Raw genomic sequence first — 27,713 nt, 5'->3', positions numbered from 1 at the left:
TCTCTCTCTGATTGTCCCTCCTCTGGGATAAAGCAGCACCCCAGGGCTCCCTCCCTGGAGACAATGTCTTTGCCCTCTTGGGGCTTCCTGGCTACGGCTCTGTAGTTCAGTTCCCCTTCCGGGGTGCCTCACTGTCCAGGCCGCTTCCCCCCAGTGGCTAATGAGGGGTGGGGAAGGGACACAGACCTGCTGGTTTCTCACCTAAGTAAAGACTCCTGGTGTCGTAACATCCTCTTTGAGTGGGTAGGGGAGACTGAGTCCGCCGTTTCCACCAGAGTCTGTTCTAGGGCCCAATGTTGGCAGCTACATCCAACACCATGGGATGCTAAGCTGCTGCCCCCCATACCCTAGACCACTTCCTACTGCAGTCTCCTTTTAGCTTCCCAGAGTAAATCATTTCAATCAAGGCTCTGACCCCCACACTCAGTCACTTACCTCTACTTGGTGGGTTTGCACAGGTCTGTGTTGTCAGGTCTTAGGCAATGAGCTCCTGGGCAGTACTTTCCCCTCCGAGCAGCCACCTGCTCCCTTCTGCTGCCTGCCTCTGAACTGCTCTGCTCCCCTTTTTTGCTTCCAGTTTGTGCAGGCTTTGCAGGAGTGGCTGGGCAGAGATGCCTGGGCCCAGAGCTGTTCCTTAACCCCTTGCTCCCCAATGTGGGCTTTACATACCCCATCACATTTGGGCAAGTCATTCTACGTGCCTCCATTTGTAAAATGGGGATATTCATAAATACCACAAACTATAGAAATGCTCAATATTTTTCATTGTGCACAGGATCACACATTAAACACATTATCACCACTAATTGTGATTGAGTATTTTTATTTGGCCTAAATACCTTTCTGTCTTCAGAAGCCCTGATCAAGAACTTTTCCATGAAGGGGCATTGCTAGTTGTCACTTAGTTGCTTGGTGTCTTCTAACAATGCTTATACAATGTCCCTTGAAAGACTGGACTTTTTACAGACCATCTAAATTGATTTCCCAAGCAGAATAAGAGACAGATGCCTGACATTCCAGAATACATAAGATGACAGGCAATGTTGGGACTATACTATTAATCCATTTTATGTAAGGACACTGACTTCTTCATCCTCTGGTGATGGCCCTTGTCCTAAACCCTTAGGGAAGTGAATGACACTGCCTCTGTTCCAAAAAGGCAAACAACTCCCAAGTCGGAGTCCCTTGAGAAGGAGACAGGTGCTTTTGTATCACAGAAGGCTGTTTATCCTCTAGACCTTGTAACACTTTTTAATTATTGATGTAACTCAGAGAGGAGGACAGAGGAAGGCAATAATTTATTCCCACTGAAGAAAGAAGAAAGGGAGCATGTAATTGATTGTGTTGCCAACCCCACCAGAAAATTTTGTAAAGCTTAAAAATTTGCATTTTATGAAATTTTATTTCAATGACAGTGTGATCAGAAGAAAGATACTGGAGATATTTGGTAAAGAACAGAGGAAAAACAAAATCAAGTGAGAGATGATATTTGAATGAGTTAAACCATCAAAAGAAACAAGACTGCAAGCCAGAACCCAGCCTCTAATTCATTCCTTTTTACCCATTCTGACAGTGTGAAGGCTGTCTTAGAGAATTTCCCTGGATAACATAAAGCTGGCAAAACTGGCTGTACACCATCTACTGCTGGCCCTACAGTGTTCTGGACATGCCGAGGTAGGCATGACCTTTCTGTACACTGGCAATCATGATCAGCTGATCAGTCCCTAAAGGGCTATTCTAGCAGGTGCAAATTAGAGCCACTCTGACTTGTACCCTGTCCTTTTCTCTAAAGATGGGGTGAGGAGTGGAAAGCTCCACATTGTTCCCATACATAGAGTAGAGCTCAGGCACACTTGGAGATGTGGCTCTGTGTCTTTCAGAATGCTAACTGTAAAGTGGCTTCTTGAGTCTAGACAGCTCCTCTTTTTATGAGTAACTGTTTTTCTTGACCTGTGTAGCTCCTAGAAATCTTATGAGGACCCATTCTGCTCTCAATTAAACCTTTCTAAGCCTGCAACTTCATTAAGGTCAGTGGTTTGGTGTGAAGTCAACGGAGTTATTCCATGATTAACGTGGATGTAACTGAGGCTATGTCTACACTAGAGAGCTTACAGCAGCACAGCTGAGAGCTCTCCCATCGATATAATTAAACCACCCCCAATGAGCTGCGGGAGCAGCTCTTCCACCGACATAGCATTTTGCACTCTGTCACTTAGGCCGGGGTAACTTTTTTGTTGCTCTGAGGGGCGGTGTTTTTTTCACACCCTGAGCAACATAAGTTTTGCCAGCCTAAGTGGTAGGGTAGACCTGGCCTTATTGCGAGCAGAATTGGGCCCGCTATTGTTGTGCTTGCTACCATTTACTTACTTTTCTGGAATGAACATGTTTCAGTGACTCCAATTTTAAAGTCTTTTTCGAGACAGAAATTACATCTGCTTTTGAAGGGTTTGGATTCACAGTGAAACAAATGAGAAAAGGAAGGGAAACTTACACAGAGGGGAATGGGAAGTGATCATATTCCAAATAAAACTTGCATTCATATACTGGATTATAGCAAATCAACAGTTACCTGGCAAATGCTAAGCAAGAAGTCATTGATCACTTTAAATTGTGTGTACTCCCAAGATGCAGTCCACTGCAGATGTTAATCATTAACCTGCAGCAGGTTGAAGTGTGGAGACAGATGTTCCTGGAGCAGTTTTATTTCTTTAAACAAAGAGAATAAAGATATGAATTAAACAAATAAATTGAGAAGAACAAAACAGCCAGCTAGAACAAGACTCTGGTGAAATGGGCATAATAAAATTGTTGTAGTTAAATATACATTAATTTGTATCCCTGAATGCATGTTTTTCCCAATGATATCTTTTGAATTTCCCTCAGAGTATATTGTTGTGATGTATGGATTTTCCTGACTGATTATGGCATTTTAATCAACAGTTCAATGATGTGATAATATTCTTAAGACTGAAAAATAAGTGACATTTGTTTAGACATAATTAATGAAATATTTATGTTGCATGAGACTATGTGATAAAACCTTGTTCTCTTAGTCCATTTGCTTCTGATTACATTTGTGATTTTTTTATATGACCAGACATTCTGACGCCAGCTATTTTACACTGAGCAGATGTCATGTAGTAAAAATGGGTGCCAGATGCTAGAAGCCACAAGGGTAATTTGTTTAAGAGCTGGCTCAGACTTTTTGCATTCAATTACACCGCATGGTGAGCCTTACACAATCATTTAAGTAATATGGCTAACTTCAGATATGCTTTTTAATAACAAATTTCATTTCTGAATACATTTTGAGCATCATGCTACATAGATGGCGTTTAAGAAATTAATTGATTGATACATAATACTGGTATGTTTAAAAAAGAATTCCAAATAACAAGCAGCAAAGGCTTTGGACAGTGGCCAAAAATTTAATTAACATGATCAGCCAAATTTCCAAATTGCCTTTAGGTGCAACCTAATAAAGCTCAGGACAGGTGCATTATGCAAGTGGCTAGAGTGAATGTCCATATGTCTCAAGGGAGAATACTTCCTGCTTCACTTTGTTCTTGCATTTTAGGCTCTGAACACCTATCTGTCAAAAAACAAGTGACTACATGTTGTTCTTCCTCTGATGGTGAATTTGAACACAAGCCTTCAATAGCACTCAAGGTAACCTTTATTTAGAAACAAAAATAAGCTTTTACTGTTGAATTATACTTAGGATTTGTGTGATTTTGATTTTAAAATAGAACAGTTTTGGGGGGTGTTGACATGTAAACGTAGTATCGTAATATATAATGGATTGAACCACATCAGGTCTCTTTCCGAAAGACAGGTACCAGAATTTCTTGTACCTATCAGAACCGTCCCCCAGGTTATAAGAATTTTGACAGAGATGGATTTAATTTGAATAACAGACGTGCTTTACATAAACCACTTTGAAGCTGCATTTCTAAAGTGGTTTTAATATGTAGCCCAACAAACAAACCATTGAAAAAATTAAAACAAACAGATGCAGATTTCCCTTGGGGAAACACCACTTCATTTAAAAAGAACTACAGGCAGATTGCATGGAAAATGTTATATTTATTCTAATCAGAAATATTAAATGAGCCATGCAGTCCCATCACAAAATTATACCCCCAAAATGCCTACTGAATACTGGGCTCAGATAGGTCAGCTGTGTTTCTGTATCTAATAGGAAATAAGAGAGCTAAAATACCAATGAGGTTTTGCTCTTCATCTCTTACTTGCAGAGAGAGATTCTGTAGGCTGAATGGCTCATCGGAGACTTGTTTACCCTTTCTCTGAAAGTGGAGGGGCTTCAATAAGTAGCATCAGTAGACGGCCTAACTAGAGAGGTTGCTTGATTAGGAGGTGGCATTGTGAGTTGTTTTGTTTTTTAAATTAAACAAGTTAATGTTGGTAGCGTAACCCACACACCTTCTGGGTGTGGTGTTCTGTCCCATCTAGTGGTGTGGAGGGAGAGGGAGAGAGAGACAAAATGAGTCTGCTCTACAGCCTTAGCTAATAGCCTGCTGGCTTTTAGCTTATGCTGTAGCGGCTCATGCACTAAGCTCCAGAGGTCCCCGGTTCGATCCCGCCCACCAATGACCGGGGTCTGTACACGCAGTAGCACGCTGCAACCCAGAAGGATGAACTGAGGTTAAATCAGGCTTGGAATGACCAAAACCTGAAGGGCCCAAAATCCAATAACCTATTTCCACAGGAATCACAACATTTTGAAATACAAGGGTATGACACTTTTTGGGCTTACCTGAGGTGTCTAGGGTTTATCCCAGCCACCAGCCCACAGCAGAAAGGAGCTCTGTCTCCTGCCAACCAGGGGAACACTTCCTAGCCACTAGCTGCTGGCAACATAGGCACTCTGCTCCAGGCTCCAGGAGACCTACTTTTTCCTCCTGCAGGCTAGCAGTTTACACACCTCACTTTGTTACACTGGAGTGCCCAGTCCCCTATCTTCTGGACACCCACAATGTACTCCTATCTGCTGCCTCTGTGGAAGCAGTGCAGCCCAATTCACTGGTTTCACCTCAATTTGACAGTCTCCTTAGCACAAGGCACTTAGACTTGTCTATAGTGAAACCAAATTGAAGTTTATTTAACAAAGCTTGAGATACAAATCCAAAAAACGGCAAGTATAACAGTTTGGAGACACAAGGTTACAAATAAAAGAAAACCCTAAAACACAATCTATAGCCTATACTTATTAGACAGGAAAGTAACTTTTTAAGAAGGTATTTCTCACCCAGTGGTTAGTCCTTGCAGCACTTGTCCAATTCAGAAAACTGGAATCCTTTCATGAAACCCACCGACAGGAAGAGTTTTTCCTCTGTAATGGATAACAACTTGTTGCCATTTCTTCTGCGCTTATGCAGTTACAGGCTATTGTCTCTTAGCCCAGGGGGCCCCCTCTTCAGAGAGCTCTCCTGGGGTTCCTTTGTCTCAGGTCTTCACCTGGTCCAGGCAGTAGACCAAGTGTTGTCTCCATGGATGCCCATTGTTCTCAGCATTGATTGAGTTAGCCATGAGGCCCTACCTCACCTCAGGTGACAAGTCTCACTTCAATAGTTTTGCAACTTAATATGCTACATTTTGCATGTCTCTTAAACTATTTCCCATTCTCCACTGACAATAACCATGACAATCAGCTAGTTCTTAGCTTTCGGCAGAAACCATCCATGATCCCCTTCAGTGAAATATTGAGAAGATGGTCAGACACAGAGGTAATATACCTGCCTGGGTATGTCTGTGTCAAAAAGGGCAAAGGTGCATTGAGGAAGCAAGGCAGCAAACCCACTAGTGTATTTTTCAAAGGTGCAGATTAATATTTTGAAGGACTCTCCAAACCAATGCAACAAAGGATAAGCTGATCTGTTCCATTTGACCCCAATCTTTCCCTCCCAAACTCATCAAAAGATGTGCAAGAAATATCAGTTTAAACTTTGCAAAAACTTGGCTTAGAGGGAAGGACTTGACAAGTAGAAAGGGTGGCCACTTTCTTCAGTTCTCGTTACATTTGTCTTTTAACTGCTGCTCCTCCCACTGCTCCTACCTACAATTCCCCAGCAAACATGTCTCAAAGAGACAGTTTAGGAGACATTTTCAGGGTGGAAGAGGCTCTCTCACATGCATTCCTACGTGGAATGGAGATGCAGCAACTGCTTCCCACTCACTTTGATGTTTGAGGCTACCATCAATGTTATGTAATTTTTTTTTAACCAATTATTGGCTATAACAGTGTTTCAAAGTTTTCCTGGGTATTCTGTGTTGAAGACATCAGTTATTTGTAAAAGAAAAATGAGTAAGTGATGGTTCAGAGACAGATCTTGTTAAACTCAAAAACCAGAAGCTTCAAAGAATAAAGCCCTTTAAATAAACAAAACCAAAAACCACAAAGTGTGAGGAGAAAGAACCAGAAAAAGGAACTGAAATAGAAAAGAATATAATGGGGAATTAGATGAAATACAGAAAACATATAGGTGAAAAAACAAAGAAAACAAATCCAGGCATGAACTGAACAGGAATGAGTTTCAAGAATTCAACCAGCGGCAGGCACAAAGGGACATACGGGAATGAGCAAAGACTAGCTCTAACCTATGTCAGGTGTAAATGACAAACTATAGCACAAACCAGTGGCAGTGGCTCAGGCCTGGCATTTCTTGCCCTTTTTTGAGTCACATCCACTATTAAATGTATCAATTCATCTCAGTTGGCGCCCTGTGACAGTTGACATACCAGTTTTGCCTCGTATCTTAAAGATGTTGCCATGCTCCACTGACCAAACTGAAGAGAAACTGAAATGTAGCATTCTGAGAGAACTGGCTTCTAGACTTCTGTTTTCTTGTCTATTATTCTCTTATTTCCTGTCTTTCTTTTTCCTTGAGTGGGAAATCATGACTGGTCTTGAAACATTTTCAGATCATATAAGTGAGGAACAAGATTAAACAGTGCATGCCACTCCCTATGTGAACCCTTTAACAATTGCTTTGTTTGTACTTCTTGGAGGGCATTGCAGTGGTCAGTGATTTGTGTCCATAAAAATGTTCCCATTGCAACATACCTGTAACTTGAAAAATGAGGGGTGTTGGTTATCACCGGGAAGAGAGGGGACAAAAAAGAAAAGAAAAGGATGCTCTTTAATGGCAATAATTAAGCTGCTTTTGGAGAAGACAAACATTATCCAGTTTCAGATGCTAATGTGATTGTTGCACTGCTTCAGACTACATCAATCTTGTTACATTACAAGCTGCTCAAAGTGAACTGCTGTTGTATAATATGACTGACTTCAGAATTGCATCAGAGTTGATTAATAAACAGAGGGCCAGATCCTCTTCTGGTATAAATTGGCATAGCTCCATGGACTTCAGTGAAGCCACACTAGCTAGGGATCAAGCCCAGTTGTTTTTGGAAAGCATATTTTTACATATAATATAAAATTTTAACTAACAAAGAAATGATTATTTACACAAAGGAACTGAATGTTTAGTGACGGTCGGATACAGTAAAAAATAGGTCATGTTTTTCATAGGAAGCTGGTACTTTCTGTTCTCTGGTAACCATGATGTTCACAGAAGTTCTTGTGAGATGTGTGGTTATAGGCGTGTAGTTGTGTAGCTCTATTGATTCAATTTTCCCTTCATTGACAGAAATAGCTAATGCTTAACTAGGGATGCAGTGAGGGTCTTTCTGATAATGTCTTAATGGCTGAGAATAAACCTAGCTGAGTGAATCAAAAACTACTTAACATTTGCAGCTGGCAAAAGTCTATGAAAATCTAAGATGACTAAGTACAGGGTATTGATTACCTTCTTTTCTCCCCTTACTCTTGTAGGCAAAAAGGACCCTTAGAAGAAGGAGAAAACTAGAAAAGGAAACAAAGCAACTGGTTAAACAAGAGGAGCTGAAAAGACTCCATAAAGCCCAGGTGACAAAGTAAAACTGAGCTTGTGTCACACTTAAGGGTATTTTGTGGGTGGGGGAGAAAAGAGGGTGATGAGGGATGGGGGTGTAGTATGTACTGTGAGGATATTTGTCCTTTTAAATAATTTGTGAGCCCTCTAGTGATGCTTACTGTGTTTTATATTGCAGAAACTCTCGGAAAGCAGTCAGAGCAGCAAGATGTATGCAGCTAGCCTTGCATGTTTATCTATAGTTAGTAAAGATGATTTATTTGGAACCCAACTGTGCCCATGTAGCTTCTTCATACTATTTTTATTGTCCTATAAAAAGCAAAAGATGTAACAATTGGTGACGAGGATGAACACCTAACTCAGGAATACAGTGCAATAGAGAGTGACTGCAAAGACCATTGAAATTTAAACAAAAAGGGCCTGCAAGTAAACTGCTAATTTAGAAAGGATAAAAAAGGACACTACCGTATTACTATACACTAGAGAGGATTAGGAAAAACAAATTATTTTTTTCTGTGCCTCAGTTCCCCTATCTGTATAATGGGAATATTAATTCTTCCTTTGTTAATTGTGCAATAAGATGGCCCTCTGTAAAGGCTCTCTTCTCCAGACAAAGCAGAAGGAACTGTAGATTCTGTCCATGGTGACTCATACAGTTGTGCACTTGACCCCTCCTATTGCAAGTATCTGTCATGCGGTGTTTTGTGAGCACACTTCTCAATGAGTTGATCTCAAATGGTGTCTGATGCTAATGTGCCAGAATCACAGGTCATAGTTAACTCTTTTAACACATGTACATATGAGTTGCATTCTCTGTCTGAATTTGCATTGTTCAGGTATTACAGGCTAAATTTTCAAAATTCCTCAGCTCCCATTTTGGCTCCTAAATGAAGTTCTCAATGGGATCTGCTGGGTGCTGAATTCTTTTTTGAAAATCTGGCCCTACAAATTTATGTGGCGCATCAAAGGCCACTTTTGCCTGTTCAGACATACCTTTCTTTGAGGCAGGGACCGTCTCTCACTATATGTTCGTACAGTCTCCGTTTCAACTGGGGCCTCTAGGTGTTACTGTAATACAAGGAGTAAATATGTATATATACAGTGAAACCCCACTATAACGCAATGATTGGGGTCCAAAAAATTCGATCGTGATAAATGTGGGGTCGCAGTATAGCGAGGTTTACCATTTCAAGCCAGTCAGTTTCAAGCTGGTCAATTTCTCTTGAGCAGAAAACGACTTGCATTTGCGAACTGCCCGTAACAGGAACTGAAAGGGTGCAGCTCCAGCAGCGGGGGCTCTCAGCCATGCAGCAAGAGAGGGAAACACTTGGGGAGAGCAGGGGAGACGTGCAAGGGACAGAGGAAGAGTGAGGAGCAGCTGGGGAGGAGAACGGCTCTTCTCGCCAAAAGGAGAAGCGGAGGTAGGGGGGGAAGAGGCAGTGGGGAAGGCACATTCCATTTTGTTTGGTTTTTTCTTCGGTGGCACTCCAGCCTCTCTCTTTTTTTTTTTTTTTTTGCGCATGGAGCAGCCGGAGCCAGCTTATGATCGCGTTATATCCAAATTTGCGTTATCGCGGGGTGCATTATAGCGGGGTTTCCCTGTAATTAGCATGTGCATATATATTAAGTATTATAATAATATAAATATATATACACTATATAACGAGAAGTGAAATTGAAATCTCTGGAATTTTTAAATGGGTCTCCTCTGCTGATTTACTGTACTTTGAATGAACAGATTTTGTGCTTGAACCTATTACATTTTTCTCTATATTTTAAATAGAACCTATTACATTTTCTTTACATTTTACAAAATATTAGATTAATCATTACTGAGAAATCAATGACAAAATAGAAGCAACTACAAAAGAAAAAATCCACATGTGCTTAACGTATTTTTTGTAAAACTGAAATAGCAAAAATGAAACTAAATAAGTAAACAAAATCCGGGGGGGGGGACACATTGTAAGCGTCTTCCCTTATTTTATGGTGGTACAGTAATAAACATTTTCAGAAAGTGCCCAGTGATTTTTGGGTGGCTAACTTCGGATACCTTCACAGGGCCTGAATTTAAGGAAATACTAGGTACCTACCCTTTCAAAATGTGGCCCTTTAAAGGTGTGTCAGATTGGGCAATGGATGCTTTTGAAAATAGTTGACCTAGAACACAGACATGTTTAGAGGGTATGGTCAGGTCAGCTCATCTGAGGGTTACCTGTGTAGTGCCAATTAAAGGGAATTCTGGAGCTATATACTCTTTTCTTTTCCATATCAAAAGGTTATATGAGAAGAAAAAATAGCTGAATTATCCCACTCAATTCAAAATAGTAGACAAACCCTTTAAGTTATTTTAGGTACCAATATGGCTCCCATTACCATAGTGTCTGCATGCCTCACAATCTTTAATATATTTACCTTCACAGCAGCCCTGTGAAGTAGGGAGCTGCTGTTATCCCCATTTTTACAGATGGGGAACTGAGGCACAACAAGACGAAGGGCCAGATTTTTAAATGTATGTGAGCACGTAAAGATGCAGATAGACACCTAGCGAGATTTTTCAAAAGTGCTTTCGAAAATCCCGTGAGGTGCCTATATAATCAATGGTAAATCTGGCCCTAAGTGACTTACTCAAGATCACACTGGAAAACTTTAACAGTAACGGGACCTGAACGTGGGTCTCCCAAGTCCCAGGTTAGTGCCCAAACCACCGGGCCATCCTTCCTCTCTGTATTTTAAAGCTGTATTTTTATCTTTTATAATCTTTATAATTCTGCAGGCTATCCAGCGCCAACTGGAAGAAGTGGAGGAAAGACAGAGGGCCCTAGAGATAAATGGTGTTAAACTGGAGAGGGAACTGCGAGGAGAATCAGGTAAATGGGGCAAGAAATTTGTGATTATTTGGTGCCTCTTTAAAAGCAGAGCAGATTTTACAACTGTTTTAAAAGTACAGGTGGTTGGAAAATTTTCCCTGAAACAATAAATGAGAGAAAATTCACCTATTTTTTTTCTATTTGCCAAGCAGCTTTAGATGTTATCAGTTGTGAATTTGTAACTATTGGAACTTGAAGCTGAATCTACTTCCCTCCCATTGTTTAAAATCCTGAGCCTGATTTCATCTACACTACAGAATCAGTGATGTTTCTAGGTCCAGTAACTCCGTTACCAAGCCAGCAGCCTATGCTTAGTAACAAGGTCCTTAACAGCTTCTCTCTGAGTGTCAATAATATGATTGCAGTCAGTGACTGAACTGTGGAAATAACTCAGACAAGCCATGTAAAAGGGCAATGTGTAGTGAGACAGACCTGAACTATGAAATGCTGTTTTCTTATGGACAGGAGATAATTAGGATTTTTCCCTGCTCCAATGAAAGTTTAGGTTTTAATTAGTCCTGACCCAGCTGTGGAGGGGAGTTAGAGGGTATAAGGTCTCCCCTACATGCCTACATAAGGACTATTCACATTACAGTTCATGCACAGAAGGGTGAGGCGCAGATTCATAGATTTTTAAGACCAGAAGGAACCATTAGATCATTTAGTCTGATTTCCCTAACCATGCCTAACGTGATGTCTTTCCCTTCTGCTACATGAACTATTGGACGGGGAGGAGAAGGGGAAAGTGGACAGTGTAAGTGAAGAGTTGAGAGTTAGTAGAGCCATAATGCTGCCTTCCCCAGCGTGAAGACCCCACACAACTGGCTGGGTGCAAGGGGGGAAGCAAGCTACACCACAGAAAAGGGTGACACGACTTCCCCCCAGAGCAAGGAGCACAAGAGGGACTGTGCCTCTCAGAGATGCAGCTCTTCTCATAGCTCCTCCTGTGGTCAGCACAGCTTGACCCCACCCTTTTCTAAGGGATGAAATTTCAAGACCCAATCTAACCTTAAGGGTTTTTTGTTTTGTTTTTTTAATAAAATATGAACATAAATGGCTGCCCTGATGCAATCTACCTTCTGAGGAGATTTGAAAGCTATTTTAGATGTAAAAGATTGTCTGAAAGCCAGAAGTCATATTGCAAATCTGCTTTTTATATTCTTCCTTGTTACAAGCCAAAACTCCTAAATCATTAGTGTGATTTTGTGCCAGGGAGCTACGATGTTTTTTGATGCAACACCCAACACTTGGAAAATGTTGTTTTTATGCTTAGCTGCATAGTATGGTAAAGTTTCTATGTACTTTTTTAGTATTGTATTACAAAACCACCGTAATAGCAGCAAAATCATGCTGGGGCCAATGCTGAGTGCCTTACTGAGATTTTTATTCTCTCTGTGGGGGAGAATAAACTCCATCACTGTAGTACACAAACACTGAAGTAAAGAATTGGCTCTAGTAGTTGTTTGCCCAAGTAAAAACTGTAAGGTCTTCAGTATTTACCCAATTGGTTTATAAAACAAATGCCATACAACTGATTGAACTAATCTATTTAAAATGTTATTTAAAAAGCTAATGTCAATTCATTTGTTAACTTAAAACACTGTCTTTTTGAAAGGAGAATCCCCAAAGGGTTTTTAGTGTTAGGCCTGGTCTACACTTAAAAAGTAGATCATCTTACTTAGCCATGTCATGCAGGGTTGTGAAAATTTTTGTCCCTGTGCAACCTAGTTGGGTAGACCTCTCCCTTCCCCCACCCCCTGTGCAGACGTGGCTAAATCAACAGAATAATTCTCTGTCAACTTCACTACCTCCTCTCGGAGAGGTGGATTATCTACATGGAGGGGAAAAACCCTCCTGCCAACGTAGGAAGTGTCTACCCTATGGCGCTAGAGTGGTACAGCAACAGTGCCATGGCTGTGCCGTTGTAACAGCTGTAATGTAGACATCCCCTTAGTTCTAGAAAAAAAAAGTTATGCTCTTCTCTCTAGGTCTCTGAAAATATGGAAGATCAAAACTCTTCTAACTGTAGGGAAATAGGGATACGTGCAGAATACCAGAATGGATGGCCCAGAGCCACCTCTTGTTCCCATTATTTTGACAATCACATTTTCTAAAGAAAGCTCATCTGCTAAGAGATTGATGCTCCTCATTCCCTTTTCATCCTTAGTAATTTAATTCCTTTCATTAAGATTAGAGTGCTATTTTTTTCTCCCTGTTGATTGTTTTCATGTGGGTGGCCAGCTACAGATGCAGGCAGATAGGAAAAGGGGTGAGGACTGTTCTGTTTGAATACCTCATATTGTGTAAAATTTCAGGCTGAAATTCTCCGAACTAGACATCAAAATGTTAATGCTTTGTTGCTTGTAATAACATTTGTGTAATAGTGCAGGATTCAGACAGATAATATTCCATTCATCCTTTTAAAAATGTGCATTATTGTTTAATGAATGACCAGTGCTTATTAGGTTAAGTTGTATTTAAGTAGGCCTGTGCTTATGTAGCTCAAGTGATTTAATAGGTATTATTAAGGTAATTAGAAAATGATCACAGTTAAGCAATAATATTGAGCTGCAAAGGTTGTGAATAACCGAATTTAGAGACAGGCCTGCAAACACTAGTCTTCGGTGACATTTATGCAACTCTCCTCTAATAATTATGTGAGCATGGAATGAAAGGCTCTTTTGTTAGTGGGAGTTATTCATTAGCTACTGAACTGAATTAGAAGAGAACATGCGTGGGTGTGAAACAAACTGCCATGAAGACTGATGAACAAAATGAGGCTTTGATAATCTCGTAATTGTAGTGACAACAATTCATGCATTTAAAGAAAAATTAGAAATAATCAATACTATGAATAATTTTTGGTGGTTTCCCCCCTTCATTTACTTTATTCTGTGCTAAATACCAAATAATAAATCATTAATGTACTGCTGCTTTATTTTTTAGTGATATTTGTGTGGGTTTATAGGGATCTTTTGCCTACAACAAAATTCAGTAATGTAGGTTTTGAACCACATTTTCAATTGAAATTTGTATAACTCAAACATTAAACAAACAAGTTGTGAAGGTTGCTAGTAAAAAAAAAAAAAAATCCATGCTGAGGAAGCACCATTAGTCTCTCCATATTTCAGTATATCAGTGAATAGCTTTCTATAGGCTTATGCTTTTATAGATAGCGTACACAAGGTTTGTTTGCACTGCTTTTTGGAAAAGGGAAGTATTTAAAACTGTAAACAGAGTCAGAAATATTAGACCCTTTGAAAGTGTGTGTGGACAGGAATGTGAGTTTTATACCTTTTTTTCCCCAAAAGAACAAGTGGAAGAAGTTGAAGGAAGAGCCTGCTTATTCTCCAACCTTTTGTCTGCAGAAAGATGCTAAGATGGCAGGAAATAGAAAGTTTGAGAGCCATGTTTAGTAAATGCTGTTTTTAAATAGGCCATCTTAAAGTTGTTACGTAATAAAAAGAAAAGGACATCTTAATTTCTAATGGAGCCTCAAATGAAAGGGATTTGGATAAATAAAAAGCCACCCTTTTGCAAAAAACATTTTGCAAAAAGGCAACAAGGCTTGATAAACACAGGAACTGGCATCCAGTTGACCTTCCCTATCTCATTTGGGTGTTGTGGGGATTACTTAGTTTGTTGTATTGTTCTTGGAAGTTACTTAATTGTGCAAGTTAAGTAACTATTGGCATTAATAACAATGATAAATCAATAGAGAAGTTCAGTGAGTAAATGCAATGCAGCTTCAGGACACTAGAGGGCACTCTGTAGGACAGAGAAAGAACAAACCCAAAAGCTACATATCAAGTATCAGGGGGTAGCCGTGTTAGTCTGTATCTACAAAAACAACAAGGAGTCTGGTGGCACCTTAAAGATTAACAGATTTATTTGGGCATAAGCTTTAGCTACGGTTATTACAGCTACAGTAGGTGCTTTTGCTAGAATGAGGCATTTTGGCAAACCACATTGCTGTTTGCTTACTTCAGTTGAAATACAACTCAAATCTTTTATTAGAGGGAGAAAGTGATATTTCATACTATAAGCATGGAAATATTTAAAAAGCAATATTTTTCCAAAATAAGAATATAGCAAAAATTGGGAAGGAGATGGAAGAAGGACAGAGTGTTTACACAAGTGCAGTACATATGCACATCTGTGAAAACAGATTCTCTTGCTAGTGTGTTGTCTGGTTTAAATTCTGGCTGCATTTCTGCTGTGTGTGTGTGTTATATCTATATAAAATCCGGCTATATACAGGCATTTAAACTAGACATGTCCCCATTAGAGCTGGTTGGAAAAATTGCAACAAAACATTTTTTGTCTGAATTTACCGATTCATCCAAATCTATTGACTTTGACAAAGTTCTGCTGGAACCCAGGAGTAGCTGAACTGGAATTGTGCCTCGTTTTGTGCCAGCTCACCTGCTCAGCATCTCAGTATCCTGCCTGCCAGACTGCCTCAGAGTCGGGGACCCCAAGGGCTGCCAGAGTCCATGACACCAGGACAGCCCACCAGGCAGACTGCCCCAGAACCAGGACTCCATTGCCTTTTGTGGAGAATTTTGAATTATTTGGTTCCATTCCAAACTAGAATGAATCCATATTTCAAAATATTAAAATCCTCCAGGAAACTGAATTACCTTTCTCCACACAGCTCTAGACATCATATACCTGTACCTTGCTATTCCAGTTAGACAGCTTTGGCTTTCGGGAATGATAATGCCTAACCAAGATGGCAGATTTCTATAAGTACACAAATTTAGCTTCATCATATTTTCAAATTGAAAAAGCGGGAGACAATGCCATTATCTCTTGTGCTGCTGCTCCTGGTCCATTAGGTGTGTTACCTCTGTCTTTCTCCTTCGGGATTATCTATACTTATTCCTTTTCTCAGGTTGTTCTCTACTCCTTGCCTCAATTTCTAACCTAGTTTAATGACACCCTTGACAGATCGCCTCTGTGAGGTCTGACCCAGGAACCTCTAAAAACATGCGTCCCTAATTGCTTGAACTAAAGGCCCAAGTCCATTAGTTAGAGGCAGTAGCAGTCCAGCCACTAGAAGGGGACAAAAAGCCACCCTGTGTTAGCATGAGTTATATTAGCAAACAAAGAGGTAGTTGCTTAACCTAAAAAATTTTTTGGAAATCACAGCTGCATTCCTTTACCCCTGAGTCTCTCTCTCTCTCACCTGCCCCCCCCCCCCCACACACACACTTTTTCTGTCCCATACTCCTTTCCAGTTCTATTCTTCTCATACTGCCCTCCCAGGGAAGCAGCAGATTGAAGAGCCAACTGCCATTCTCTGGGTTGGGAGCTGCTGAACTCGTGGACAGCTCATCTCTTTGTGCCTCTGAGCAGTTCAGTGAGTGGTTCTCTCAGCTCTTCATCCAGGAGCAAGATGCACAGAGCTGAAATGCATAGTGTACTGCAGGAGAGGAGGAGTTGCTGCTTCATGACTGATGAAGGCACTGCTCTGGAGGATTTCAACACAGTGGTATCACTATGTTGACAGTAGCCAGAGAGATCAGATGTCCTGGGATTCTACTGAAATGCAGACAGAATCCTGACATTGGTGGAACTGGCTGGACATTGGAATTGTCCCTCAAAGTTGGGACAATCCTGAAGTAAATTAAGACCTCTATATCCTACCTATCATTATTATTATTAATTATTATTATTCACTGTACACGCCGAAAGGGAAGTGCACTGCAGTATGGACGTGACAGACATTATGGAGACAAGTTTCCAGCTTCCTCAGTACTACTGTAGTTAGTAACAATGGGAGCCATATTACAGCGTATTTAACTATCCCTAAATATTTAAAATCTAAAAGCGCTTCCCCTCCTCCCCCAAGGTCATCTTAGGCAGGATAACTCTTTCTTTCATTTAGCAAAGAAGAAACTGGAAAATTGGGCAGAAGGGCAAGCTAGAAAGGGGGAAAGAGATGTGTATAGATCAAGGGGGCTCAGATCTTTGGAAAGCCTCTTGGGCCTAGAGATTTTTTTTTTTGACAGGTCTGGCTGGGAAATGGTTGGTAAAATACCAAAGAATCAGTTTAAGGGACGAGTGTGTTAATTTTATAGCCAAATTTTCAAAGGTACAAACAACCTGCATCAAGGGGTAAATGGGTATGGTACACAAGCATCCATTTTAGATTCATCCATGTAGGGGGCTTCCTCAGTGCACTGCATCCTCTTTTGAAAATTTAGCCATATGTATTAATGACCTGTGGGATCCTACTGTTGTGAGGAGTACCTACTTCTAACAGAACATTGAAAGGATAGATGATTATGAATAGAGTATTTATCTATTGGTGGCTCGGTGTCAAACTGGCAGGACGTATCTAGTTGGCTCCTACCAGGATCTGTCCTGGGGCCAGTACTGTTCAATATTTTCATTAATTACTTGGATAATGGAGTGGAAAGGGTACTTGAAAAATTTGCAGATGACACCAAGCTGGGAGGGGTTGCAAATACTGTGGAGGACAGGATTAGAATTCAAAATTATCTTGATAAATTGGAGAATTTGTCTGAAATCAACAAGATGCAATTTAATAAGGACAAGTACAAACTACTACACTTAGGAAGAAAATATATGCACAACTACAAAGTGTAGAATAACTGGCTAGACAGTTGTACTGCTGAAAAAGATCAGGGGGTTGTAGTGGATCACAAATTGAATACGAGTCACCAGTGTCATGCAGTTGGAAAAAAAAAACTAACATCATTCTGGAGTATGTTAACAAATGTGTTTGATGGAAAACATAAAAGGTAATTGTCCTACTCTACTCAGCACTGGTGAGGCTTCAGCTGAGGTACTGTGTCTAGTTCTGGGTGCCACACTTTAAGAAAGATATGGACAAATTGGAGTCCAGAGATGAACAACAAAAATGATATAAGGTTTATAAAAATCTATCTATGAGGAAAGGTTAAAAAAGCTGGGCATGTTGAATCTTGAGAAAAGACAACGGGGGGGAGGGGTGGAATCTGAAAACAGGCTTCAACTATATTTAAAGCTACAATAAAGAGGACCATGATCAATTGTTCTCCAAGTCCACTGAAGGTAGGACAAGAAGTAATTGGTTTAATCTGCAGCAAGGGAGATGTAGATTAGATATTAGAAAAAAAAATTTAAACTATAAGGATAGTTAAGCACTGGAATAGGTGCCCAAAGGGGTTGTGGAATCCCTGCCATTGGAGGTTTTTAAGAACAGGTTAGACAAACACCTGTCAGGGATGGTCTCGGTATACTTGGTCCTAATTCAGCACTGGGGGCTGGACTAGATGGCCTCTCGAGTCCCTTTGAGCCCTACGTTTATGAGATGATGGGCTATTCCATGTCTTAAAACAAAGTTTCACCAATATACCCTGAATGACAGCTTGAAAAGGCCAGTTATCCATTGCCATCTCTTCTTGTGCGGCAATATTGGCACTCAGTGAAGGAATGCTTTCATCTTAGGGAATCTGTTCTTTATAGAATAGTTGTATCCACTAATTGTTTATAGTCTGAGTTCTTTGGGGCGGGGGCCATCTCTTTGTTATCTGACTCTATGGCACCTAGCACAATGGCATCCTGGACTTGAGACACTACTACAGTACAAATAATATTAATAATAATAAGGGACTTTCTATAGTGCAGCTTTTCTAATCAGTCAAAACATTTATTTCACAGATGCAGATTTAAAGACAAATGTCAGATGGCAAATGAGCTGGGGGCCCTTTTGGTAGGGACTTTGATTAAGAGTGAGGGTACCACCAGGAAGAAGGACCAGTTGACATATGCCAGCCTTGCCCACCCTTAAGTCTGATCTTTCTGATGGAAGTATCCACCTAAAATAGATAAATCAGGTGCTGTGTTAACATAAAAAAAATGAATTATTTATGCCAGAATAAGGAGCGATTAATACCAACCATTTCAAAAAGGAGTAGACAAATATTTTAAAAACAAAAAAAAAGCCTGCTAATTTTCAAGATGGAAGTGGGATTCTTTTCTTGTATTTATTCTAGCCTAAAATTCAGTTTATCCTTAACTACAATAAACTATAACAATAAACTGTATATCGGGTACCTTGGAAAACTAGTGACAGAAATATCACATCACAAAGGTTCTACATGGTACACATCTAGCCATACAAACAAGGATCATTTAAAGTGGCTTCAAAGCAGTTTGATCATGGAGAGGGAAATCCAATATAACACATTTATTTTTTTATATCTCAATCAGATTCAGGCACACAGGATGAAACTCAGCTGTTACATGAATGGTTTGAGCTGGTCCTGGAGAAGAATAAATTAGTGCGTTATGAGTCTGAGCTCTTGATCATGTAAGTAAGAAAACACAGTTTGCCATCAGTAGTAAAGATGTGGGGGGTGGGGAAGTGGACTCATTTTAGGTCCCAGGCATAGGATTTTCCTCTTGATACATGTGGCTCTCATTATTGAGCTAAATTGCCACTTTGCGTCTTGCATAGCATATTGCCATTAGCACACAGAGAGAGTCCACGCTTCTCCTTCTTGCATTACTGTTTCCTGGAGTTGGAAGTGTGTTAGAATAAATGGACCCAAAGCTACATTCTATTCCAAACACAGATTTGCACTTGAACTCCCCAGTGGTACAGTGGTTTTGATCCTATAGGTCTATTACATAGCACTATTTGTGGATGCACTAATGGGCCTAATGACCTCCCAGGCATTTAATCCACTGGAAAACAAATTGGTCAAGGCACCGAATGAGTGGGGAGTGGAGGGAGATTTCTAACATACCGTATATCTGCTTTTCCTGGGCAACACAAGGAAATGAGAGGAAAGATTAAACTCATTTGTGAGTAGAGCTGGGTGAAATGTTTTGGATAAATAGTTTACTCATCAAAAAATGCAGTTTCAGGTCAAATGAAACTATTTCTGAATTTTGGCCAAATCTGGTAAATAGTTTCCGTTGGGGGGAAAAGAATGCTGAAAAAGCTGAACCATTTCCATTTTGGGTTGACCTGAAATTAATTTTTTCCCCAGATATTTTGGTTTGGCCACCAGACTAAAAATTCAGTTATTCATTCTGCTCTAGGACTAGATTACAGAGGCAGAGTGAGTGGTGTCAAAATCTGGGGTGGATTAAAACAGAGTTTGGATCCATCAGTACTTTGGTCATTGTCTTAAAAATGTGCACCTTCGCTCCCACAAATGTTTGTACCATATATGCCTGCCAAGTCAGAGTCAAGTGACTCCCAGCTGCTTCCTACCCCTACTGCTTGGGCTAGATGGGTGGTGCACTGTAGGTCTAGATGGCATCTCTTAATCCCTGGGTTCTGCTCTAGCAGCAGGTAGATGGTTGGCATTTATCAGTTCCATATTGTGCAGCTGGCCACAAACACCAGGACTGGTTCAATGAGAACAACAAGGACATTTCCAAACTCCTAAGTGACCAGCAGAAAGTGTTTGTTGAATGGCAGAATGATCTCACTTACATCTCAAAGAAAGATAGATTTAAGTACCTAGAGCAGATGTGGGCAAACAGCCTGTGGTCCACATCCGGCCCGTGGGACCCTCCTGCCCGGCCCCCGAGCTCCTGCCCCGGGAGGCTAGCCCCCGGCCTCTCCCCTGTTGTTCTCCCTCCCCCATAGCCTCAGCTCGCCCCACCACCAGTACAACACTCTGGGAGGCGGGGCTGTGAGTTCCTTGGGCAGCACTGCTGCAGAGCGGGCCCAGCCTGACTCAGTGCTCTGTGCTGCGCAGTGGTGTGGCTGGCTCCAGCCGGGCGGCGTGGTTGCCTGTCCTGGTGCTCTGGGCAGCGTGGCTCTAGCGCCACCAGCCACCAGTGCTCCAGGCAGCGCGGTAAGGAGGTGGGGAACGGGGGGGAGGGAATAGAGGGCAGGGGAGTTTGGGGTGGTGGTTGGGGGTGGGGGTATGGATAGGGGTCGGGGCAGTCAGAGGGCAGGGAACAGGCGGGTTGAATGGGGGCAAGGGTTCCAGGGGAGCAGTCAGGAAGGAGAGGGGGGGTTGGATGGGGCAGCGGGGACAGGGGCAGGGGCTCCAGGGGCAGTCAGGAGACAGGGAAAAGGGTTGGTTGGATGGGGTGGGGTCCCGGGGGGGCCATCAGGGGGCAAGAAGCAGGGGAGGATAGGGGGTGGGGGCCGGGCCACTCCTGGCTGTTTGGGGAGGCACAGCCTCCTCTAACTGGCCCTCTATACAATTTCCGAAATCCGATGCGGCCCTCAGGCCAAAGAGTTTGCCCACCCCTGACCTACAGAGCAAGGCCCAGTTTGAAGTGAGGAGTATGGAGGATGAATGGTGGAAAGGAAACCTGAACAAGTTTAGCATTACGCAGATACAAACAATACAAAGATGTTCTTTGACTCTCTGAAAGCAATCTATGGACCATCTAAATCTGGCACAGCTCTCCTGAAGTTGGCAGGTGGCACAACCCTTCTCAAAGACAAGGAGGGAAATCATGCAGAGATGGGCTGAACACTTCAATAGTCTACTCAATAGACCATCCACTTTGATCAGCGTATCCTTGACCAATTACCCAAGAAATCCATCAGAGGATCTCGACCTCCTTCCAACAGTTGAAGAGGTCATGAAAACCATCAAGCAATTGGACTCTGGCAAGGCTCTGAAAAGGATGGTATTCCAAAGTGTACAAAGTAGCAGGCCCAAAGGCTATCAAGATGTTTCACGATACCTTGAGTAGCATTTGGAGGAAGACGAAATGCCACAAGACTTGAAAGATGATATTATTGTATCCCTGTTCAAAAACAAAGGCAGCAAATCTGGCTGACTGAAAACTACAGAAGCATTTCCTTCCTTTGAACAGCAGGGGAGATACTAGCTCACATTCTTCTGAACAGACTCATTGCAAACATATCTGAGGAGAATCTGCCAGAAGCTGAAGTGTGGTTTCAGACCAGGTCGTCATACAATGGACATGATTTTTTGTCATAAGGCAGGTCCTGGAAAAATGTTTCAAGCAGAACATGGACCTGTATGCATTCTTCATCGACTTGACCAAAGCTTTTGATACAGTCAGAGAGGGTCTATTGGCTATTCTACATAAACAGGGCTGCCCAAAAAGGTTCATACAAATCATCCATCTGTTCCACAATTACATGACAGTGCAAGTGCTCTTCAATGGTGACTCTTCTGATGCATTTAAATCTCGAATGGAGCAAAGCAAGGCTGCATATTTGCTCCTGTGCTGTTCAACTTGTTCTTTGTCTGTGTCTCCAACCAAGCCACAAAGGACAGAAGAAAGAAGTATAAGCACTTCACAGATAACCTGAGGAGCAGTCTCGAGTGGGCTGGCATCAGTCTCAAAGAACTTGAGCAGATGGCTCAGAACAGGACTCACTGGCGGTCTCTGACAAAATCAGGATGTAACAGGTTTGAGTAGGATTGACTAAATCATCTCCAAGTCTCACATGAAAGGTGCTACATAGTGGCATCATCAAACATCATAGATAGTCTTCCCATGATCTCAGTGCAGCTGACTCTGTGCATCAAGGTTTGGACTTCAGAGTTATAAGGGTAGCCACAGATGAGAACTGCAACAATATCGTCATCAGTGATGGACTGCCAACATTGTGCAGCTGGCCACGTACTACTGTGTTGGGAAAACCTCCAACCACTAGACCCTGATCACAAGGTTTATAATTTAAGGCTCTGTATAAATGTTTATTTCTTATTTGCCCTTTTGTTCTTGTGGTATCAGTGCTTCCTGTTGTCTGAAAAGGGCATTTAAAAAAACAAATATAGGACTGTATCAATCAATTCAACACATCAAAATGAGATTCTGATTTTATTCATGTGTTACTTCCTCTTCCTCCAGGGTCTCTCTCCTGTGAGGAGCTGCCCTCAACTTGTCGAATTGTTCAGTTTCTCCTAAGATCAGGCCCTTAGTCATCTTAACAAAGGATAATTGCGTACAATTTCACCACACTCAAATGCCCCAAGTGAATGAGGGAAATGGAGATCCTGTGTAATGATGCTATCCAGTTTGTAATGTGAGAATGTAGGAAGAGCCAAAACTTTTGGATCAATCTCACTGATTGTATAGAGAAGATACTGGACATGGGGGATATACACAGTATACTCAATGACTAGAGTCCATGTCTATAATAACGTTACCATAATATCTCAGTATGCTGAACACTAGCATTGTTATTCATTTTCTTGACAGTTATTTTAACAGGAACATCAACATTTGTCCATTATAGTGGTGGTGATTGTAATAAGAAAAAGGAAATGATCTTACCATTTTCTCTTATTATTTTAGGTAATAATAATAGCATACTCCTGCTGCATCTCACTAGTTTTAGGGAAAGAATGCCCTTCTTAATGTGCATGTACCACTAAGTTTATCCGCCAGAGATCTAAGAAGCAGCAACATAATAAAAGGACAGCAGTATTGACAATCAAATGAGCATAAAATCATTATAATCTTATTAAAAAGGCCAGATCCGTAGGAGCCTGTATATCAATCTTTTTAACAGGTCTGCTGAAGGTTGATTGTTACCTTCTGAGTTCTAAAATCCTTAGAAAATCTGTCAGCTGATTCTTTGCCATTCTTATTTTTGTATCTAGAGCCCAAGAACTAGAACTGGAGGATCACCAAAGAAGATTGGAGCAGAAACTGAGAGAGAAAATGGCCATTGATGGTAAAGAAACTGGGAAGTTAATTATATGTTTTGGTCTACAGTAATGGTCCCAATTTACAATAGTGTTTTAACTGCTTGTTTTGCAATCTCCTAGATAGCCTAAAAGATGAACGAGAACTGAACGAGGAACATGAAATTTTTACTGAGATGATGAAAGTGATTGAAGAAAGGGACAAACTTGTATCTTCTTTAGAAGAGCAGAGACTGAAGGAAAAGGCAGAAGATCAGCACTTTGAAAGCTTTATATTATCTAAGGGTTATCAACTCACCAGGACTTAGCCACGTGCAAATGTATGGAACTTCAGCTATATTAACCAACATGGAGACAGTCTTTTGGCAGAGATCTGGCTGAAATTGAAGGAATCATATCATTTTAGTATCAAACACTTTTAAACAGGCTCCTTGCTTGCACAACAGTGTCTCTAGTTCCACGCAGATAATTACAGGAAGAAACATCGCAATCTCATTGTCAGCAAAAAGGGCTAGTCATCCTGTGAGATGGAAAAGAACTGAATTCACCTGTGTGATGGACAGTGTGTGAAAATTACACTGGAGCTGTCCATTGTTTTCCTTTTCCCTGTAATTCTATTTTAATTCTGAGAACAGAGTTCCTACAGACGTAACTACATGATCTGGTACTTTTGAAACAGCAACATTTTCCATTCATTTGTCTGAATCTGTGTGTATTTTTTTTCTATTTTGGCTTGGTTGAGCCACAATGAACTGTATTCAAGTGTCAAAAATAAGCATCACCAATGTAAAAATCAGGTTAGTGTTTAAAATGTATTTCTAAAGGAGTAGGGGAAGAGTCTTTAGAATACTGACTACACATGTTGTAAATAACAAGTGTAAATGCAAGGTCAGGCAAATTTAATTATCAGGTGTATTTGCAAGCTTGAGTGCACTGTATGTATTGAATGAGGACTTAATACAATATTAAAACCTTACATTATGTAAAACTGTAACTTAATACCAAAGGGATTACTATTCTTAACAAAATGTTGTAGAGTCAGAAGACCTTTTGTCTGTAGCTGACCAAAGTAATCATTGAAATATGCTCGAAGAACATTTTAAAAAAATTGATTAACATGTATATGGTAGATTTTGCAATATGCATTCTTCACAAAAGCATGTACTGTATCTCAAAGTTATCACTAGTTAGAGACTTGGAACCGAATAACAACAAAAACTGTGGCAAAATTATATTCTGCATTTTTATGCTGATAGTTGATGGTTGCATATCAACCATATTTAAACTGCTGCAAAGATGAATGCATAAATAAGACTGTCAGAGCTATATCTGTTGAATGCATTTTTTACTTTAAAAAAACATAGAAAAGTGCCTTCTAGCTTTTCTCGCACATGCATAGACATAGCAGTTGTGCAAAAGATTTCCTTAGGCTATGTTTTCAATTTACTGTGAGCAGTCTTCTAAATCTGAGATGATTTTGTAATTTACATTTGATTGTTTCTCCCAGTTGTATGTATGATAGTCTGAAAATTCAGTATAAGAGACATGGAGAAACTGGAGGACTGTTTTTGAATATTGTTTTACCTCATTTTCTGACTGGAAGGGTTTACTGTTCTCATTACTAAATGAAAGGTGCTTAAATGCTGTTTCTGCCTACAGTTCAGCAAAGGCAAAAGAAACTCTTCTAAATGTAATTGTAAAACCATTTATAATCTACCTTAGTTTTTGTTACACTGAAATTTCTTATAATACATCTTTTTAAAGATAAAATCCAGATTTTATCATCATCCATGGATTATCAATATACCTCTGTAGAGGCTGAGATAAGAATACTATTGTTCTACGGTATTTATCTATTTATATTTATTTGTATATGTATCTGTTTACAGGAAATACCAATGTCTAATAATATTTTACATAGTTTGGTGAATTCTGTCTGTGCTTTGGATGGCAGCTATAAGATCTACAATAATAACATGATGGTAAAGCCATGCATAGTAGAGCAGAGGATTATATCACTAATGTATACAATAGGAACAAAATATAAAGTAAGACATAAACAATATCGTCAGATATTACACATAGGAATACATTTCTAACATGATGCACAGGGATTTAGTTACATTACTTCCATTAATCAGTGGGAGAGGCATAGCAGAATCCCTGTGTACATTCAGAATCTATCCTCTAGCATCTTTATCGGTTATATGCTTGTATCTGTTATATGCCTGATCTTTGAGTTATCTTCTTAAATTGTCTCTCTTGTTTAAGGTGGACTCAGTGGTATTTACTATTGAAGATGAACTACATATATAGTGAAGACCAAAATTAAATAAATCCCAGGTTTCAGTGCAGACTTGCCTGTGTTTTGAATGCGGGAGGCATTCAGCACAGAAATAAACATTTTTAAAGTTATTTTTTTCCTCCTTTGAAATCCATTGGCACGTCCTGCTTTGCCAAGGATTTCCTAGATTCTTTTTCCTTCTGGCATCATTGATACCAGAAGTTTTATGCAACTCAATGAAGTCACAGAATGATGCATTCTGGGAAATCTGTAGCCTACCAGGAGGGGGCCATAACTTCACAGGAGTTTTAAAAAGTTATAGCATGTTACTTAGCTCAGTGCCTTGCATTGGAGAAATTCATCTCCAAAATCCAGAATTACATCAATCTTCAGTTTTGTTTTGCAGTTCACCTTATGAAAAAGAGGCCATTCGTTTTAATATGTGTTACTGTCACACAGAGAAAAGGAGGGTAGAGAAAAGGGATAAGGAGTGTAGAAATATACAGTATATATATGTCTTGTTGTCAGGACCAGCCCCAAGCTTTTTGCTGGCCCAAGCAGCGAAGGAAAAAAAAAGAAAAACCCAATTGAGCTGCCGCCGAAGTGCTGCTGAAGAGGAAGAGATGGAGTGAAGAGACCTGCCGCTGAATTGCCGCCAAAGACCCGGACGTGCCACCCCAATAACGGACGAAGTGCCGCCCCTTTCTATTGGCTGCCCCAGGCACCTGCTTCCTTCGCTGGTGTCTGGAGCTGGCCCTGCTTATTGTGATTAGGACATTGCAATCCTCCTTTCACAAAGTGTAACTTCCTCATCCAAAGTAGGATCGATGAATTACAAGTAATCAGGTCAGTTCTAATTTATACACAGATCCTGGAACTTCAGTTTACAACAGATGTGCTTTCCAACAGCAGAGCAGGCAACACACAGGTCTAGAAATGTACTAGGTGCTACACTTTCCTTTTAGCTCTGAAGAACTAGGTTTTGAGGGTATTTGAGACAACAGGACTTGAGGGCACTCTGCATCTTACAGGGTAAGGTCCATAAAAGGAATAGTCAGCATTTTTCTGTATGCTGACTTAGTTGTAATATGCATGGTGCACAAATCCCCTCTAAATAACTGGTCTCCTGTGATTAATTGTAATCCCTCAAATGGCAGGGGGGATGCTCCTGCCTGGTGCTATTCCCCCACTGAACCAGAGTACCTCACAAGATCAGATCTAAAATATTTGCTGGAGATGTTTTAGTAAAGAGTGAAGAACATAAAAAGTCTTCACAGAAGTGTAGGGGTTGGGAGGAAAGAGAATCCACATGCACTGATCATAGGCCAACATGATATGTTTAGCTCAAACTCCAGAAATACATTAAACACAAAGGTTCATGTTTAATTATAAATGTTCTTTCCCATTACTCTGCCTTTCCTGTAAATTGGCTCACTAGCTTATAAGGGATTTATTGACTTTAAATCTTTGGCACTGTTATTGCTGAGTAAAATGTGATGTGATGGACCATATGCCTATGTCTAAATTTACTACATGTGAGCAGTTTTGTATTTGAAAAATTAAAATTGTTTCACTCTTTAATGCCCCTGTTTCATTTCTGTAATAATCTCTCACCCTCCCCATGTTCTGGGTGAAGTAAGTTTTTAGAAAAACTGTTTATGAGGAGAGTAAAGTATATTAGTATCTCACTCAACATACTGGTAATTACAGGTACATTTTAAAAAAAAAACCACCGCAATTTAAATTCCCTTTAGCTTGCACTTACATGTTTTATTGTTAAAAAAGCACATCTGAGCTATATGGTGTTAAATTCTTCATCCTAGTGCAGTCGTTGACACGCATGTCTGAGGAATTCATCCCCAAATTCTGTAAACAGGACACACAAACTATATCATCTCCCTTGATTGAAAAGGATTCTCTCTCTTGATCAGGAATATGGGATGTCTGTGCTCTCTTCAAAAATACAGTGACCAAAATCTGTAGTTACTAATGCTCTAACTTT

General features: G+C 40.5%; 1 protein-coding gene across 1 annotated transcript in view; it reads left to right on the top strand.

Annotated features, from left to right (window-relative positions):
• LOC117876498 (F-actin-monooxygenase MICAL2-like) overlaps nucleotides 1-25,697 on the top strand; it is a 189,250-nt gene extending 163,553 nt beyond the window's left edge. The window contains exons 33-38 of the mRNA XM_034768763.1: nucleotides 3,578-3,669; nucleotides 7,856-7,948; nucleotides 10,711-10,804; nucleotides 19,031-19,130; nucleotides 23,383-23,456; nucleotides 23,551-25,697. Of these exons, the coding sequence (XP_034624654.1) occupies nucleotides 3,578-3,669; nucleotides 7,856-7,948; nucleotides 10,711-10,804; nucleotides 19,031-19,130; nucleotides 23,383-23,456; nucleotides 23,551-23,735 (638 nt within the window). The 3' untranslated portion in view covers nucleotides 23,736-25,697. The remainder of the gene's footprint in view (nucleotides 1-3,577; nucleotides 3,670-7,855; nucleotides 7,949-10,710; nucleotides 10,805-19,030; nucleotides 19,131-23,382; nucleotides 23,457-23,550) is intronic.
• The last annotated feature ends 2,016 nt before the right edge of the window (nucleotides 25,698-27,713 follow it).

The sequence above is a fragment of the Trachemys scripta genome, chromosome 4, assembly GCF_013100865.1.
Source record: "Trachemys scripta elegans isolate TJP31775 chromosome 4, CAS_Tse_1.0, whole genome shotgun sequence".
Taxonomy (NCBI): Eukaryota; Metazoa; Chordata; order Testudines; family Emydidae; genus Trachemys; species Trachemys scripta.
This window is presented reverse-complemented; position numbering and strand designations above follow the sequence as displayed.